Source organism: Muntiacus reevesi, chromosome 1 (assembly GCF_963930625.1).
Source record: "Muntiacus reevesi chromosome 1, mMunRee1.1, whole genome shotgun sequence".
Lineage (NCBI taxonomy): Eukaryota > Metazoa > Chordata > Mammalia > Artiodactyla > Cervidae > Muntiacus > Muntiacus reevesi.
Window position 1 is genome coordinate 44,660,874 of NC_089249.1, and position 19,097 is coordinate 44,679,970.

At 36.5% G+C, this 19,097-nt stretch overlaps 1 protein-coding gene across 1 annotated transcript; it reads left to right on the forward strand.

Moving 5' to 3' along the window:
- Positions 1-10,755: 10,755 nt before the first annotated feature.
- CD69 (CD69 molecule) lies at positions 10,756-17,805 on the forward strand. Its single transcript, XM_065922785.1, has 5 exons — positions 10,756-10,886; positions 13,520-13,642; positions 14,788-14,990; positions 15,372-15,475; positions 16,747-17,805. Exons 1-5 carry the CDS (start codon positions 10,823-10,825, stop codon positions 16,853-16,855), a joined length of 603 nt encoding a protein of 200 aa, XP_065778857.1. The 5' UTR covers positions 10,756-10,822; the 3' UTR covers positions 16,856-17,805.
- Positions 17,806-19,097: the final 1,292 nt, after the last annotated feature.

A 19,097-nucleotide genomic window follows, 5' to 3' on the forward strand; every position in this document is an offset into this window, starting at 1 on the left:
TTATAAAAGATCAGTGAGGTATAACAACTCACATTTGCTGAGCACCAACTTTAAGCCATGCACTATTTTAAGTGTTTTACATGTATAAGCTCATTTTTTGCAGCTACTTAAGGTGATAAGTATAAATATTATTTCATTGTAAAGTTAATAAAATTGAGGTACAGTTAAAATAAACTAGAATTTAATTAGTCTAGACTTGATACTCCCTGATAAAGAGGAATTGCCCAAACTATCTGGAATAGACTTTCTCAGAGGTATGCAACATCTAGGCTAAAATATTGAAATTACTAAAGATTTTTTAAGAACCTGAAAAAAAATACTCTGGTAACAAGAGCGTGAGCTATCTCCAGGCAGGAAGAAGGGTAAGAAGAAGAGAAAAGAAGGTTATTTCAAAGGATATGGCAATAATAATAGCCTGAGTGGAGAAAAAAGAAATGCTTGCAAGTTTCCAGCAAATTCCCACTGACAAATCACTGTTGCTTCATCTCAGTAGAAGTGAAAGGTTAGATGTTATAAAATATAATATATATTTACATATTTATTTCTCTTTTTTGCTGGTCGCCTTCATGTCTGCAATGCCAGGAATGAAAGAGTAACTATTATTGCATACCTTGTAGACATGAAAAGAATAATAAAAGCATTTAATGAGTCAACAAATTTAGCAATTCCAATGAAATGGCCAAAATCCTTGAAATTACAACTTAAAATGTCATAGAAAATTGACTTATATCTTTTAAAAAACTCGAAATTGTCATCAAAAATCTTCCTTTACAAAACAGAACAAACAACAAAAATCTTCAAGTCTGGTGATTTTATGGGTCAACTCTTGTAAACAATTTCAAAAATAATTGCAAATATAAAGTCTTTCAGAAAAATAGTGAAACACTACCAAATCTGCATTCTCTCAGGCTCCAAAATCACTGCAGGTGGTGACTACAGTCTTGATATTAAAAGACGCTTGCTCTTTGGAAGAAAAGCTATGACAAATCTAGACAGCATAGTAAAAAACAGAGACACCACTTAGCCAACAAAGGTCCATATGTTCAAAACTATGATCTTTCCAGTAGTCATGTATAGATGGGAGAGTAGGGCCAGAAAAACAGACTAAGTGCCTAAGAATTGATGCTTTCAAACTGTGGTGCTGGAGAAGACCCCTGAGAGTCCCTTGGGCTGCAAGGAGATTAAATGAATCAATCCTAAAGGAAATTAGACCTGGATATTCATTGGAAGGACTGATACTGAAGTTAAAACTCCAAAACTTTGGCCACCTGATGCGAAGAATCGACTCATTGGAAAAGACTCTGATGCTGGGAAAGATTAAGGGCAGGAGGATAAGGGGACAACAGAGGATGAGATGGTTGGATGGCATCATCAACTCAATAGACATGAGTTTGAGCAAATTCCAGGAGATAGTGAAGGACAGGAAAGCCTGGTGTGCTGCAGTCCATGGTATTTCAAGGAGTTGGACACAACTCATTGACTGGACAAAACAACAATCACTGTTTACATTTTCTAAGTTATCCAGCTCTTCTTACTAGCACTTTTCACATACACATTCTTCTACATGCATAATCATCTCAGATATATGATATGTAATGATATAATTAACATATTTCTACCTTCAGTTTCTACCCACTTCCCTCTTCCTCTCTGAGAAATGTCTACTACTGCTGTAGCCAGAAATGATTTACTTTTTTCTATAAATCCATGGCTGATTCATGTCAATGTATGGCAAAAATCACTACAATATTGTAAAGTAATTAGCCTCCAACTAATAAAAATAAATGGGAAAAAATTAATAAATAAATAAATTAATAATTTAAAAATATTTAAACTAAAGCATTCACTTTGCAAATTATCTAGTATGACATTAGCACATAGTTCTTTTACTGCCTTTCATGCTTTTCCAATCTTTATTGTATTTAAATTTGTGGGGTTATTTCTCCTGTCTATGCTGTTGGGTCTTAGAGGACTGTGATTAGATCACAAATTTCTCTGTGTCCTGTACGACACACCCGTCACAGTGTTTGGAACCTTGTAAACTATAAAAGTATTTTTTCAAGGACTACTTTATTGATTAATTACAAGTGTATGAGCATTTAAAATAATTGAAGTGTTTATTTCTATAGATGGGGAAAATCCAATGTAATTCTTCTCTCTTAGTAAATTTCCTACTGCCATAGGCTTACACAGACAAAAGATTTAGCTATAAAGCCCAATTTATAGAGCCCTGCTTCAGCTGAATTTATTCTATTAGTCCTGGACAATTATATCACCTACAGACACTACTAATCAGAACCTAGATAATTATGATGGTGTGATCACTCACCTAGAGTCAAACATACTGGAATATGAAATCAAGTGGGCGTTAGGAAGCATCACTATGAACAAAGCCAGTGGAGGTGATGGAATTCCAGTTGAGCTGTTTCAAATCCTGAAAGATGATGTGGTGAAGGTACTGCACTCAATATGCCAGCAAATTTGGAAAACTCAGCAGTGACCACAGGACTGCAAAAGGTCAGTTTTCATTCCAATCCCAAAGAAAGGCAATCTTAAAGAATGCTGAAACTACTGCACAATTGCACTCATCTCACATGCTAGTAAAGTAATGCTAAAAATTCTCCAAGCCAGGCTTCAGCAATACGTGAACCGTGAACTTCCAGATGTTCAAGTTGGTTTTAGAAAAGGCAGAGGAACCAGAGATCAAATTGCCAACATCTGCTGGATCATTGAAAATGCAATAGAATTCCAGAAAAACATCTATTTCTGCTTTATTGACTATGCCAAAGTCATTGATTGTGTGGATCACAATAAACTGTGGAAAATTCTGAAAGAGATGGAAATACCAGACCACCTGACCTGCCTCTTGAGAAACCTGAATACAGGTCAAGAAGCAACAGTTAGAACTGGACATGGAACAACAGACTGGTTCCAAATAGGAAAAGCAGTACGTCAAGGCTGTATACTGTCACCCTGCTTATTTAACTTATATGCAGAGTACATCATGAGAAACGCTGGGCTGGAAGAAGCATAAGCTGGAATCAAGATTGCTGGGAGAAATATCAATAACCTCAGATATGCAGACGACACCACCCTTATGGCAGAAAGTGAAGAGGAACTAAAAAGCCTCTCGATGAAACTGAAAGAGGAGAGTGAAAAAGTTGGCTTAAAGCTCAACATTCAGAAAACTAAGATCATGGCATCTGGTCCCATCACTTCATGGGAAATAAATGGGGAAATAGTGGAAAGTGTGCCAGACTTTTTTTTGGGGGGGCCCTCCAAAATCACTGCCAATTGTGATTGCAGCCGTGAAATTAAAAGAGGCTTACTCCTTGGAAGGAAAGTTATGACCAACCTAGATAACATATTAAAAAGCAGGGACATTACTTTGACAACAAAGGTCCATCTAGTCAGGACTATGGTTTTTCCAGTGATCATGTATGGATGTGAGAGTTGGACTGTGAAGAAAGCTGAGCGCTAAAGACTTGATGCTTTTGAACTGTGGTGTTGGAGAAGACTCTTGAGAGTCCCTTGGGCTGCAAGGAGATCCAACCAGTCCATCCTAAACGAGATAAGAGCTGGGTGTTCATTGGAAGGACTGATGCTAAAGCTGCAACTCCAATAGTTTGGCCACCTCAAGCGAAGAGTTGACTCATTAGAAAAGACCCTGACGCTGGAAGGGATTGGGGGCAGGAGGAGAAGGGAATGACAGAGGACGAGATTATTGGATGGCATCACCAACTCAATGGACATGAGTTTGAGTAAACTCCGGGAGTTGGTGATGGACAGGCAGGCCTGGCGTGCTGCAATTCATGTGGTCGCAAAGAATCGAACATGACTGAGCAACTGAACTGAATAGTGTTTTACTTATGTTTATATGTTTTATTTATTTCCCAAAGAAGATGTATTCAATTATGGATTCAATCTATTTAAAATTTATAAAGCCATTAAGATTTTTAAAAATTCTTGTTTCAGTTTTAGAACAGGTTTATCTAGGATGTATCCATTTTGCTTAAATTGTCAAGTGTGTTAGCTTAAATCTATATGTAGTACACTTATGACATTTCATGTCTGCTTTGACCTCTCCTTCTTCATGGGTTTCATCTTCCTTCCCTAACATCTTTCCTCACTAAAGGCAGAAAACTCTGTCAACAAATAGTTAAATACATTTGAAATTCAAATTTATTGAGCAAAGGAGTGGTAATAATTCCTGAGTGTCTTCTACCAGCTGACAAATATTCGTATAGTCAAAGTTATGGTTTTCCCAGTAGTCATGTATGGATGTGAGAGTTGGACCATAAAGAAGGCTGAGCACTGAAGAACTGATGCTTTCAAACTGTGGTGTTAGAGAAGATTCTTATGAAGTCCCTTGGATTGCAAGGAGATCAAACCAGTCCATTCCAAAGGAAATTAACCCTAGTATTTATTGGAAGTAATGATGCTGAAGCTCCAATATTTTGGCCACCTGATGTGAAAAGCCAGCTCATTAGAAAGACCCTGATGCTGGGAAAGATTGATGGCAGAGAAGGGGGTAACAGAGCATAAGATGGTTGGATGGCATCACCATCTCAGTGGACATGAGTTTGAGCAACTCTGGGAGATGGTGAAGGACAGGGAAGTCTGGCATGCTGCAGTCCATGGGGTCGCAAACAGTCGGACACGACTGAGCGACTGAACGATGATGTCTTCTACCTGGAGGTTTTTCTCTCACCATGTAAGTAGATATAAACATATCCAAAGGAGGTGAGAGAAGCCATTTGTTCAAATTCATCATGCATCTATCAAGATTCACATACAAAGAGAATTATTTGTTTCATCACTTAGTGACACAGGCCCTAATCTACCTAAAATTTCTATGTGTTGTATTTGCTATTTCTATACTACTATCTTTGAGAATACTCTCCCAAAATATTTTCTACACGTAAGAAGCTGGGAATTAATTTACATAAAGATATATCTTATCTTTGGTACAGCTCTTTTATGTCCTTTACTTTCAAAAATAGATTTTTTGGAGTCTAGGTTTACGTAATAATGAAGATTGTATTTCACCTTTACTATGTCAAGTTAGGAAGAAGAAACATACCAGCTCATACTTTCCAAACCAACTCATTTCTATGTTTGAGAAGATATTTCACCAAAGAGGAAAATTAGAAAGTTCAAAGAGTCAGTTCAAAGAGAAGAGAAGGTAAGAAAGTAGTTAGAAGTGGAAATCCCCCACTTATTTACTTAAGGCTACCTCTTCTGAGCCTTTATGGTAACCAATGTGAGATCACTCACACACCTGTGATTTAAAAATAAATTTGACCAGTTTGCATAATTTGTTTTAATTCAAACAAAAAAATGGAAGCCGTGATTCTCAAGAAGGTTTAAAGTCGTTTAGAAACCTAACTCACCCATTGAAAGAAAAAGGAAACTTAAAAAAAAAAGATGAACAGGTTGTCTCCGGAAATTGTATCAGGTCTGAAGTTTGAGGTTTCTGTCAACGTGGGCCACCAAAAAGCATCCTGCTGAACTGCTGCCCGATAAGGACTGTATATCCTGTCTTCTCTGTAACACTTTGCATGCAGCTCACATTACTTCATTTCCTTTCTGGAACCTTCCCCCGGATTCTTCATATAAGGTCAAACGTGAAGGAGAACTGTTGAGTTCTAGTGGCTTCTTCCAAATTTGTCCAGGCACTAAATTCTCTGTCTCAGTTTTCTCAACTCAACTGTGAAAACTTAATGATAATCTTTACCCTGTGATAGCCCTCAAAGTTTTGATATGTTCTTTATGAAATGAAACTTAGGAAAGATCTCTAAAAAAGTTGAATGTTATATATTATGACCTTGTGTGTTTTGTAAGGAAAAAGTGTATTTGCACAACATTTATTTCTTTAGGGTTTTTATGTGTTTCTTTGCTTCAGAGAATTGAATCCAACAGGGGTGACCACACAGGAAGTTGGCTTCCATATTTAGATGAATAAAGTGCAACCGAAATACCCTCTGACCCCAAAATCTCTTTCATGTTGCCCTGACCCTGTACACTTTGCTTTGTCCTATTTAGTGCCATTTCACAGCTGAGCTATCTTTCTTTGATTTAACAAACACTGATTAGTAATATAAACATATAATTCACAAGGGAAGACACTCTTGCAAGAGAAGCTGTATGCTTTTAATAATTACATCACGACAACAGGTAACCAGAACTGTGCTCGGTAACTCCTATTCATTGTTCACACCTCTGCATGGATTTAAGTTGACTGCTTTCTCAAATATAAGGCAGATTTCTTACACTTAAAAAAACTGACTGCAGAAGGGGAGGGAGGAGTAATAACAAAAAATTAATTTCGCAATGAAATTCGTTATTGCAGAAGACTTAAATTATATTCAATATGAGGTAGTCAATTAAGTATTGAATTCAATAGTATGAAGGCCAGTGGATACACCTAAGAAGCCCATCAATAACATATGTTCTTGGTAATTTGATTGGTTTTTATGTTTTCAGTGTCTGCTTACTCCCACCTCGAAAAGTGTTAATTTCAACAAAATACAGCTCTCATAAAAAACAAACAGAGAAAAATGATTTCAGAACAAAAATAACAGATTTTGATCAATGTTATAACACTTAAAGACATTTATTTTCATAAAATAAGATCTCTAGACATTAGTTTTCTATGTACAATGGCACATGTAACATATAGTACATATATTATACATATATGTATAAGGAAGATATATTACATGTATTACATAGTAGTGTATATAACATGCAGTACATGTGGTATACATGTGTTATTATATACACTATACATAAATATATTATATATATAAAGCATTTATGCATATGCACATATATATAAACATGTTTATATATGTATATATGTATAGTATCCATTCACCTGATTATAACTGAAGAAACAAGAAAACTTGAACACAAATAAGTGTTTTAGTGTCACAGAAGCTGTTAGAGTTGGTTATAAGAGACTACAACTTCTTCGACTGTAGTCTAGACAGACAACAGTCACATTACGTCATATCAGCAACTATACTGTGACTGTTCAGTTATTGTCTGTTAACATCTTCCATCAAAGGAGGAATTTTTTTCTTTCCCATGATCTGAGTCAGACTGTTATTCCTTCACTTATCATTAAAGGCCTAATCTATATAAACACAGTGGTAGAAAACTAATTTTCTCATTTATGATATTTTCTTTATAAAAGCCTTATAAGTTGTATACTAATATTTTCATTGTATACATAACAAAGCCAAAGTCCAGTAGAGTTGTATATCTGTAAATCTGCTTAGGTAACAAGTGCTCGAGTTGATATTCACATACGATATTTCATGTATACATCCAGCAAGTATTCATTGAACACCTTTATTCTAGGCTCTATTCTAGGTACTAGAGATGCACTGTTGTAAAAGACAGCCGTGTCCCTGCTCTTAAAGACCTTACTTCCCAGTGAGGGAAGTAAATAAAACAATTAATAGTTTAAAATATATGTATTTATGTAAAAATTTTAAAAATCTCCAGATGATGATATGTTCTATAAACTAAGAGTGAGATAATAGTGACTCAGTTGAGTTAGTCCCTCAGTTTTTCTGACTCTTTGCGACTCCAAGGACCACAGTATGCCAGGCCTCCCTGTCCATCACCAAATCCCGGAATATACTCAAACTCATGTCCATTGAATCGGTGATGCCATCCAGCCATTTCATCCTCTGTCGTCTTCTTCTCTTCCCGCCTTCAATCTTTCCCAGCTTCACAGTCTTCTCAAATGAGTCAGCTCTTCACATCAGGTAGACAAAGTATTGGAGCTTCAGCTTAAGCATCAATCCTTCTAAGGAATATTCAGGGCTGATTTCCTTTAGGATGGACTGATTGAATCTCCTTGCAGTCGAAGGGACTCTCAAGAGTCTTCTCCAACACCACAGTTCAAAAGCATCAATTATTAGGTGCTCAACTTTCTTTATAGTCCAACTCTCACATCCATACGTGACTACTGGAAAAACCATAGCTTTGACTAGATGGACCTTTGTTGGCAAAGTAATGTCTCTGCTTTTTACTATGCTGTCTATCTTGGTCATAACTTTCCTTCCAAGGAGCAAGTGTCTTTTAATTTCATGGCTGCAGTCGCCATCTGCAGTGATTTTGGAGCCCCAAAAGATAAAGTCAATCACTGTTTCCACTGTTTCCCCATTTATTTGCCATGAAGTGATGGATCTGGATGCCATGGTCTTAGTTTTCAGAATGTTGAGTTTTAAGCCAAGTTTATCACTCTCCTCTTTCACTTTCATCAAGAGGATCTTTCTGCCATAATGGTAGTGTTATCTGCTTATCTGAGGTTATTGATATTTCTCCCAGCAATCTTGATTCCAGCTTGTGCTTCAATGAGCTCAAGTGATGTACTCTGCATTCTCATGATGTACTCTGCATATAAGTTAAATAAGCAGAGTGACAATATACAGCCTTGATGTACTACTTTTCCTATTTAGAACCAGTCTGGTGTTCCATGTCTAGTTCTATCTGTTGCTTTCTGACCTGTATACAGATTTCTCAAGAGGCAGGTAAGGTATTCTGGTATTCCCATCTCTTTCAGAGTTTTCCACAGTTTATGGTGATCCACACAGTCAAAGACTTTGGCATAGCCAATAAAGCAGATAGATGGAACTCTCTTGCTTTTTCGATGATCCAACAGATGGTGGCAATTTGATCTGTAGTTCCTCTGCCTTTTCTAAAACCAACTTCAACATCTGGAAGTTCACGGTTTCTGTACTGTTGAAGCCTGGCTTGGAGAATTTTGAGCATTACTTTACTAGTGTGTGAGATGAGTGCAATTGTGCAGTAGTTTGAGCATTCTTTGGCTATGGAAGATAATTTGTGCAGGTGTTCATGGAAGGTCTTACTAAGTACATATGAGGTAAATATAAATGAGAAGAAAGACATAGCCATAAAAAATCTGAGAGCAAAGGAAACAAAAGCAAGAGTGCCTTCTATAAAATGAAAAGATGTTTATCATTTTCAAGGAACAGAGTGATAGCATAGCTGGCCCATGAGGAACAATAGGGACCATTGTGGGTGATAATTATTGACCTGTTAAGACTGCACTCTTTTTCCTGATCATAGCCTGCTAATTGTTCTGTGACATTCAAATTTTGCAGGTAGTCAGTGTCCAGTTATGAAAATCAGCTTCACACTTACATGGAAACCATCATAGAGGAAAACATATATTCAAAAATGGTAGAACTGGAACATGATTTCTGTGTTCACCCAATAAGCTGTTGAAAAGCCCTGCTTTGCATTGGAAGAGACACATAGCAATGATGATCAATTATGTATTTGCTTTCCTCTTTTTAAAATATTTAGCCACACTACATGGCATGCAGGATCCTAGTTCCCCATCAGGGATTGAACCCATGCCTCTTGCATTATCTGATTAGCCTACAGTAGATGGTAATTTCCTAACTAGCCTACAGTTAATGGTAATTACTAGCCTACAGTGGTGGTATAATTGCTAAGTTGTGTCCGACTCTTGCAACCCCGTGGACTGTAGCCTGCCAGGCTCCTCTGTCCATGGGATTCTCCAGGCAAGAATACTGGAGTGGGTTGCCATGTCCTCCTCCACGGAATCTTCCCAAACCATGAACTGAACCTGGGTCTCCTGCATTGCAGACAGATTCTTTACCAACTGAGCTACAAGGGAAGCCCAAGCCTACAGTAGATATTAATTTCCCACCCACTTGACCATAACGTTTTCACAAAGGCTTTATTCTGAAAACAAAGTATCTTTACTCAAGTCATATTAATGACAAAATTTGAGGGTACTAAAATTATTAATTAGAGCAGTATTTTGATCCTCTCCTTGAATCACAAGATATTGACATTCTGCACTTATTTTGCATTGAGCTTAATAACTTATCTGGATGACATTGATACTATGGCAATATATTCTTAAAGTAATTATACTCTAATCTAGCAAATGGGAGAAAAATAGAATAAAAAGATATTACCAAGGGGAAATAAGGCAGTCCAAATGACAGTAATATATAACATGAAAATTGAGGAGATAAATGAAATAGATCATTTAAGATAAACAATTTTAGAACATAGAAAGGAAGTTCCAGCCACAAGGTTTCTATTTCCTGCATTAAAGTAACTGCTTACTAGATGATAACTTAAGAAGCTAGTTCCCAGGGAAGAAGTGAATGGCACATTTCTAAAAGCCAGTTTATAGCTCGCTAAGTAAAATACTTCCAGACTGGAGAAAGATCTATGAGGATAGATGTCTTAAATTTCTTAGCCAACAATAAATCTTCTAACCACAAACGGTGTTGGGTTCATAGCAGATGTTCAATGTATATTAGTTGCTAAATGTATGATTTAATGAATGAATGGGATTCCAAGGAAATATGACTCTTCAAATTATTTCCATCTCAAAGATAGGAATCTCCAACTTTTCATTCTTTACTTGGATATTCTATTTCCTAAACTATTTGTTTTCTACAAATTTAAAAAGGATATCTCAGATTCTGGGAAATTCCTGCTTGCCTCTCCATGCTGCACCTGCAGTTGTGAGAAGGTACATTTCAGATGGCAGGGAAAACCCATAGGTCACCACAACAACACATTGTAAACTGTCTGGGCCTCTGGAGCATAAATTAAAGAGAACAGGAGTATCTGAGCGATTAGGAGGTAAGAGGAAGGGGGTGGAGACAACGTAGCTGAATATAAACGCTGAGGTATCTCAAAGACTCAGAGACAGAACAAGAGCTCCAGCAGAGACTTTCCAGTAGGTTGGCTCCACCTAGGATTAACCAGGGGGACTGTGAAAAGGATAAAGATGACTTCTGAAGATTTTTCTGCAACAGAGACCAGCTCCTTGCACCTGAGAAGAGAACAACAAAGTAAGTCAAGTCTTATTCTCTAAATACTGGTAATATCTCTATTTATGTTTATATCTATCTATCTATGATATATACCAGTAGTTAGGGGGAAAATCAAGCTTGCCTTTTGTGGAAAAACTTGGCTATGTTCCAGTTGAGCAAGATACAAGAGAAAGTGGGAAGAAATAAATATTTCTTTGTCTATGTGAACACAGAATACCTGAGACTCAAAAGGAAATCACAAGGGTGAATTTTAGAAACTCCTTAAAGATCCATCTCTTTGTTTTATTTTATACAATCTCAGTTTTTCAGATTTAATTAGAAAATCCCCTCCCTAGCCCAGTGAGCTATCATTTTTTCATAGCCATCTGGACATCCCCTAGGAAGCACTGCCTCTCTTTATGTAAAATTCTATTTTTCATATAAATAATTATGTTCTTGACTTGGTGAACCTTGTACCTTTTTTGCTTTTTGTGGGCTTTATCTTGTGTTCTCAAGAAGACATCCTCCAGTTTCTGGGAACACAGGTTTCCAGACTTTGAGAGAATAGCCATATAAGCATCTGGATATTTATAGTGTCCAAAGGCAATTTACTGTGAGAACCTCATAAAGAATTCTTGAAAACACAATCTTCTTCTCTAGTCCTATGAGGACTCCTCCCCTCTGTTTCACTTTTCTATTTGTTGTTGTTGCTATTCGGTCACTAAGTTGTGTCTAACTCTTCGTGAACCCATGGATTGCAGCATATCGGGCTCCCCTGTCCTCCACTGTTTCCCAGAATTTGCGCATATTCATGTCTCTTGAGTCAGTGATGCTATCTAACTGTCTCATTCTCTACTGCCCACTTCTCTTCCTGCCTTCAATCTTTCCCAGCATCATGGTCTTTTCCAATGAGTCGGCCCTTTGCATCAGGTGGCCAAAGTATTGGAGCTTCAGCATCAGTCTTTCCAGTGCATATTCAGAGTTGATTTCCTTTAGGGTTGACTGGTTTGGTCTTGCACTCCATGGGACTCTCAAGAGTCCCCCAGAATCACAGTTTGCAAGCAACTTCCTTTGGCACTCACTTGTCTATTTCACCTTTCTAATCGTTGACTTCAAATTCTATATGAATCAGACATTTTTCTTCCTTTCTTTTATTTTTCATCAAAATATGATTACCTTTGCTATATCACTTTTCTCCTTTTCTGTTTGTCTAATCTATCCACGGATCTTTTCACCTCTTGTCACCAGGATTTTCCCATTGTTTTCCGATAACTTTTTTGGTGAAGCTTTCTTGACTTATTCCGTTTCTCTCTCTCTTCCTCTCATGTTAATGAGGTGCCCCAAACACCAGAAGGTAAGAACTAGAGTTTACATAAACACAACTATCCAGTAACAGAGAATGTGTTCTGAACAACAGAGGTAAACATATCTAAAGGAGAGAGTTGTTTTCTGAATATGTGTCTACTAGCATGATTTGCTTTAGAAAAGCATTCATTGCCTCTGATAAACCCATCTTTCACTTAAGAACACAACATCAAGTGTGTATATTGCAAGCGACACAAATTTTTTAGTGACCAGATACCCATTGTTGATGACTCAGCTGAGTTTCCTGAAAGAAAAGTATACTTAAGAATGAAACCATTCAATAATAGCATAATTAGGATTAATTGTAGGAATTCTGAACTTTTCCTGAAATCACCCCAATCTTCTATTGAATACTTTATTTGTGAATATTTAGTCTATGCTGCTGTTTTAGCTTTTAAAGTGTGAACAATCTTTTAGCACCACCCTTGAGGGATTCGATATGTACTAGAGGATTTGTTTTCAAATTTCTCCATTAATGGACAGGGCTTGTAACCAAAGTGGAAGTATACTCTTAGGGGAGTGTTTTGTTGTCTAGGTGATAAAACAAACTGTGAATAACAATAGCCCTAACTAATGGTAATAACGTAAAATCAGAGAATCACCTCCGCAGCTTACCCACTGGATGTCCAAGCCAGCAGTGTGAGTCCAATGGATAAGCTAATGGACTCTGGCATCCATGAGCTACTTGGATGCGTTGGTACCTGCTGAGGAGCCAGAGATGATCCTGCATTAAGTTTGAGCCCCTTCATTGAGTCTCACATTGTGAGAAGTGAAACTAGACAGAGAGCTCTGAACTTGCTACCCTAACTACCAAGCGCTGCTTCTGGTAATAGTTGTATGCTGATGAGAAAATAAAGATTTGCTTTAACAAGTTGAGAGAAATAGAACCAGATAGAAGTGAAGTCAAGTCTTCTCTTGGAAAATTTGAAAGCAGATCTATGCTGGGAAAAACAACCTTCAGAAGAGGCAAAAGTTGTCTTCACATTCATTGCATAGTAAATTGCTTTGAAGGAAAACAGTATCTCTTTGTCTAGTTTAACCTTAAAGAATACAATTATAATATATGTTGAATTTTCATAGCTATTGAGTACATATTTGGGGAAACATTTTGTAATCTCATTATTGTGACTGGATTCTATCATTTCTAGCCAAAAATAACTTATTCAAAATTTGAGGAAATGTAGCTTATAAATTTCATATAAGAAGGTAGGGAGACATATAATTTTTTTTTTTAATGCCTCAAGAGAAAATCAAACGTCTCTTTCTTACTTATATAGCCTGCCTCATCATCCACTTTCTCTCTTCAGGTCATGTCACTGGAACTTACTCTGCAACATATCATGAAGGGTCCATTCAAGTTCCTATCCCATGTGCTGTAGTAAATGTGGTCTTCATCACCACTCTCATCATAGCTCTCATTGCTCTATCAGGTGAGTCTACACTTTATGAGTTCATCAAAAATTAATCAGAATTTTAATCTTATATCATCTCATTTTTCATACATGGTCTATTTCCTAGGAAATATAAAATATGGTTCCACACTTCTTAGATAACTGATACAATACTTTTCTAGTTTTCTAGAGCTTTAGAACTATTAAAAATTATCTATGATTTATATAATATCATGGGAGAAAATTACATGTGAGAAGATATTTAACTCTGGAACAAAAGGTGCTGATTTAGTCTCTAAACAAATAGACATTCAACTGGAAAAGTGTGGGCTGCGCATTCATTGTTGATTAAAAAATGCTATCTAAGCCATAGATTAATATGGAATTGGACAGTCTCTTATCTCAAAAGACACACAATGGTGGGTATGAATAATTGAGATAATTAAGAATATGTCTAGAAGCTTTCAAGAGCTAGTTTTGTTATGGTGTTTGAAACATACAGCTATACCAAGATACATTTGTGTTTTATACAGACATGAAATTTTACAATGTTAGGATACATCCCCAGTCATAAACTTTTTTGTATTCTGAATTGCTACTCTGCTAGTATTCTCTCCTCCATCTAGCCATATAGAGTTAAATCTATTACATCTTCAAATTCTTCCCCCTCTGCATTCAGATGTAAAACCTTAATAGGAATTTATAATGTACTGGGCTGACCATAAAATTCATTCAGTTTTTCTGTTACCTTGAACCAACTTTTCAGCCAACCCCAATACCTTATACCCCTTTTCAACTAGAGTCAAAAAACTATTTTCAAGATTTTTTGATTTCCCCTCCATTTTCTGACCAAAGTGACACCCTCTTATTTCTTAGACCTTGTACAATGATGATGAGATACAATAAGAGATCAGAAAGTGAAAAACTGCCTCCTTGCTCTTTACAGAATTTATCTTCCTTTTTTTATATCTTCAAATGGAGCATAACCTATAAAAATTCTGAATCAGTGTGCTGTACACCGAAGCTAATATATTGTATGTCAACTATACTTCCATAAAATTTTTTTTAATTCATCTTCTTTCCTCTTTTCCTTTATCACCTAGTAGAGTATCCCTGAACTAGTTTGTACCCTATGGGTATTTGGTTCCTTATGTTGTTAAAACAAACCATTTTTATGTTCACAGTGGGCCAGTACAACTGTCCAGGACAATATGTGTCATCAGCACCACCAAACACCCATGTACAGTTTCCATGCTCAGATGATTGGATTGTACACAAGGGGAAATGCTATCTTATTTCCAAGAAAACAAAGAACTGGACCTTGGCCCAAAACTCTTGCTCCAAACACGGTGCCACTCTTGCTGTCATTGATTCTAAAGAGGACATGGTAAGATAACATTCGAAAAGAATTCCATAAAGTATTGGTATTCTTTGTTATTTTATATAGCTAATCCGTGGCTTTCTTCTGTTTCCTTCGAAGCGTATATATTCTGTCTGTCTCTGAGCCGGGAAAACTTAGTCACAGGAAACCACATGATCAGCCTGAGGTCCAAATAAGAGTCCAGGGTAGTCTTTAAGTGTGATGTGCTTAGCTTCAAAGACCAGAAATCCAAATGAGCTGAACCCACATAGCGCTATTAACCGTTAGTTAATACAAATGATCAGCTGAGCTCCAATGCTTACTAGTTGCAGATTTGAGAAACAGAATTTATTACATACTTATCAGGAGGGGTGGTTTAACATACACTTCCTTTGTTCTTTCTTCAAGAACTTTTTAAAACACCATGTGGGTAGAGCTGAACACTGGATCGGGCTGAAAAATGAAGCTGGTCAGACATGGAAATGGTCAAATGGCCAAGAATTTAACAACTGGTGAGTTTCAAGATATCTCTTTATGCTCCCAAGGCTGCCAGCTCCCAACGCTGGCAGCTTTCTGGTTTTTCTTTCAAAGTGTTGTTCTATATGAAGCTTGTGCTCTTAGAAGCAGAGATTTAACATTCTATTTTGTATGCTATACTCTGTGGGAAGGGTCTCCTACCTCCAGGATCTAATTGATGATTCAAAGTGGAGCTGATAAAAATATATATATATATGTATATATAAGTATATATATACATATATATATATATATATATATATATATATAAAATAAAGTGTACCATAGATGCAATGTGCTTGAATCATCCCAAAACCATCCCCCTGCCCCAGTCCATGGAGAAATTATCTTCCATGAAACCTGTCCCTGCTACCAAAATGGTTGAGGGCAGCTAAACTATGGAATTCGAAAAGAAGGACTTTAATAGTAATATTATCCTTTTTTATCTGCTTGGAGTTCATACAATAAGTACTTCTAGTAATTTGATCTGAGTAAATTCTAGTGAAATAAGATTCAAATATTCCAAGTATAATTATGATGATGTGAAAAAAAATTTCCAATCTAATACTTGTATTTTATTGACAATCTAGTTTTTGGAAAGGAATTCCCTTTTAACTTTCCCAGCTCTCATATCCACAGGGATAAAGAACAATATTTCCAATACCTATTGATAATTAGAAGCTTCTATGGATCTGAGAGAAAACTTGCCCCCAAATTAAAGATGCTAACTTTATTTCCATTACCTGTACATTTTCAAGTTTGAAGGACACTGTACAAGTTTAATGTTAATCTTTGTCACTCAGATGTGAATGAACTGCTAGGTCTCTAGTTTCATGAAAATGAGAGAGTCAGAGAATTAGTTTAAATCTCTAGAAAAAGAATCCTTAGTATGCCCCACATCCACAAAATTGTATGAATTAACATGCATGATTGTTGAATGTGTGCACTTCCTGGGAAGTTTCTAGAAGGGTTTGTGAACTCAAAAATAAACAGGAGTCACTCCTGTAGCAACACACCAGCCAAATGGATGGAGCCCTTTACTGTCAAGTTTGTATCTTCTCTCCACATACTATTCCTTTCCATCTTTAACTACTATCTCTACAGATTGTTCTGTGATCATTTGACTGGCGTACTTGCCTCATGCATTCCAGCTTAAAAAATAAAAAGCAGAAGCCATCACCACCACCACCACCACAAAGTTGATTTTCTTATAACTGAACGGAAATGATGGGCTTAAACTAATTCCGGTTTCTTTATTGTTTGACAGGTTCAACCTTACGGGGTCTGAGAACTGTGCAGTTCTGAACAGTGCAGAGGTCAGCAGTGCAGAATGTGACAAGAATTTACACTGGATATGTAGCAAACCTTCCAAATAAAGAAGACATTCTAACATGGAACTCTAGGAAATGTGACAAGTGTGGCTGCATGCCGCTCTGTGGTCAGAAGTTTCCCATAAAGACTTTGTGAAAAAAAAGAAAAGCTTTGTATTATTTGGGAAACTTTCTTCCACACAAGACTGGAAAAAAGGGAGGAAAATTCCGGGCATGTCTGCATTATGGAATACTCCTGCCATGATCTGAAAGTATCACAAGTTGACTGATAAATCTTGTCCAAGGATGAGAAAAATGACTTCAAAGCTTTTGAGTGCACTTTATATATTTTTAATTCAGAGATAATAAAATAACTAGGTTTAGAGTTATTATTTATTGTTGAATGACTACAAACAATGTATGCCCTTCATGCATTTGTACTGTATGAAGGAATTAGACAGTGGTATTAAAAACTGAATGTAATCAGTAAGCAAAGGAATATTTAACTGGTAGCACAGAGATTTAGTCTAAATGCATTTTACTAGCTCCAAGGATATTAGTAAATGGGCAAATGCTTATGAAATGAAACTTTGCAATATTTCTCTCTTTTTAAAGAAGTTTGTCAGATTTTTTTTTTTTGGTCATTTCTCCCCCAAACAATGGGGTGATTAGGTATTTATATTATTTTTTTCACTTCTCTGTAAGCTTGTCTTTTTCAATGGTATATAAATTATTGCCTTATATATAGTTTCTCACAAAGATAAGGGAAAAAACAAAGAATATGAGGAATATTTGTAAAACAGATGAAAGTGTTGGAAAATGTGAAATATGTGATGTGGCAAATCTCTATTAGGAAAAGTCTGTATTGTTCAATTCTGGAATAATAATAGTTCTATCTGCTTATAAATGTGTGTCTTTCCTGACACAATTCTATCATGTGCAATACTTCATGTGAAGTATTTCCTAAGTGCAATAAAGTATGTTTATCTGTTTGTCTTTTGTATCCAGTGCAATTCAAAGCTGCCTTTATGTATGTTAAAATAAAAGTTTAAAAAAAAAATTGGTTTCTAAGAAATGGTGATTCCTATAATATATACTAAAACTTACATCTCATGCTAGAAAGGAAGAAACAGAATAATATAACATTTTTTGGAAGACATGCCTATTATAAAACCTTAGCTTTATAATGATTTGTACCTGGAAAGTGGTTTCCATGTGTGTTTTCAGAGAGCTGTACACAGCAAAAGTTCAGTAAATAGTCTAACTGACTTGAGAGGAATTTGTGTCAATTAAAAATTTTTCACTCTATAACTTTCTTTTTTCTTTCTTTTAACTTTTTAAATTTTGTATTGGAGTATAGATGAGTAATAATGTGACAGTTTCAGGAGAACAACGAAGGGACTCAGCCATACCTATATATGCACCTATTCTTCCCCCAAATCTCCTCCCATTACGGATGCCGCATAACATTGAGCACAGTTCCCTGTGTTATACAATAGGCCCTTGCTGGTTATCCATTTTAAATACAGTAATGTGTACATGTCAATGCAAACGTTGTCCAAGTTTCATCTCTACCTCTCTAGCTGACCAGTTGTTTATTTAGAATTCAGTAGAAATTTCATTACTAGCTAGAAATTAAGCTAGTTAATACAAGAAAATGGATTTAGAACAGTACTTTGTTCAAACTGAACCCCAGTTCAGTTCAGTCACTCAGTCATGTCCGACTCTTTGCAACCCCATGGAATGCAGCACGCCAGGCTTCCCTGTCCATCATCAACCCCCAGAGCTTGCTCAAACTCATGTCCATCGAGCCAGTGATGCCATCCAACCATCTCATCCACTGCCATCCCCTTTTACTCCTGCCTTCAATCTTTCCCAGCATCAGGGTCTTTTCCAATAAGTCAGTTCTTCACCTCAGGTGGCCAAAATATTGGAGTTTCAGCTTCAGCATCAGTCCTTCTAATGAATATTCAAGACTGATTTCTTTTAGGATGGACTGATTGGATCTCCTTGCAGTCCAAGGAACTCTCAAGAGTCTTTTCCAATATCACAGATCAAAAGCATCAATTCTTTGGCACTCAACTTTCTTTATAGTCCAACCCTCATATCCATTCTTAACCACTGGAAAAACCATAGCTTTGACTAGATGGACCTTTGTTGGCAAAGTAATGTCTGTGCTTTTAAAATATGCTATCTAGGATGGTCATAGCTTTTGTTCCAAGGAGCAAGAGTCTTTTAATTTCAAGCCTGCAGTCACCATGTGCAGTGATTTTGGAGCCCCCAAAAGTAAAGTCTGTCACTGTTTCCA

Coding starts and splice junctions, on each gene's coding strand:
- CD69 (XM_065922785.1), top strand. CDS start 10,823: ATGACTTCTGAAGATTTTTCTGCAACAGAGACCAGCTCCTTGCACCTG. Junction 10,887..13,519: donor CCTGAGAAGAGAACAACAAA/GTAAGTCAAGTC, acceptor TTCTCTCTTCAG/GTCATGTCACTGGAACTTAC. Junction 14,991..15,371: donor TTGATTCTAAAGAGGACATG/GTAAGATAACAT, acceptor TCTTTCTTCAAG/AACTTTTTAAAACACCATGT.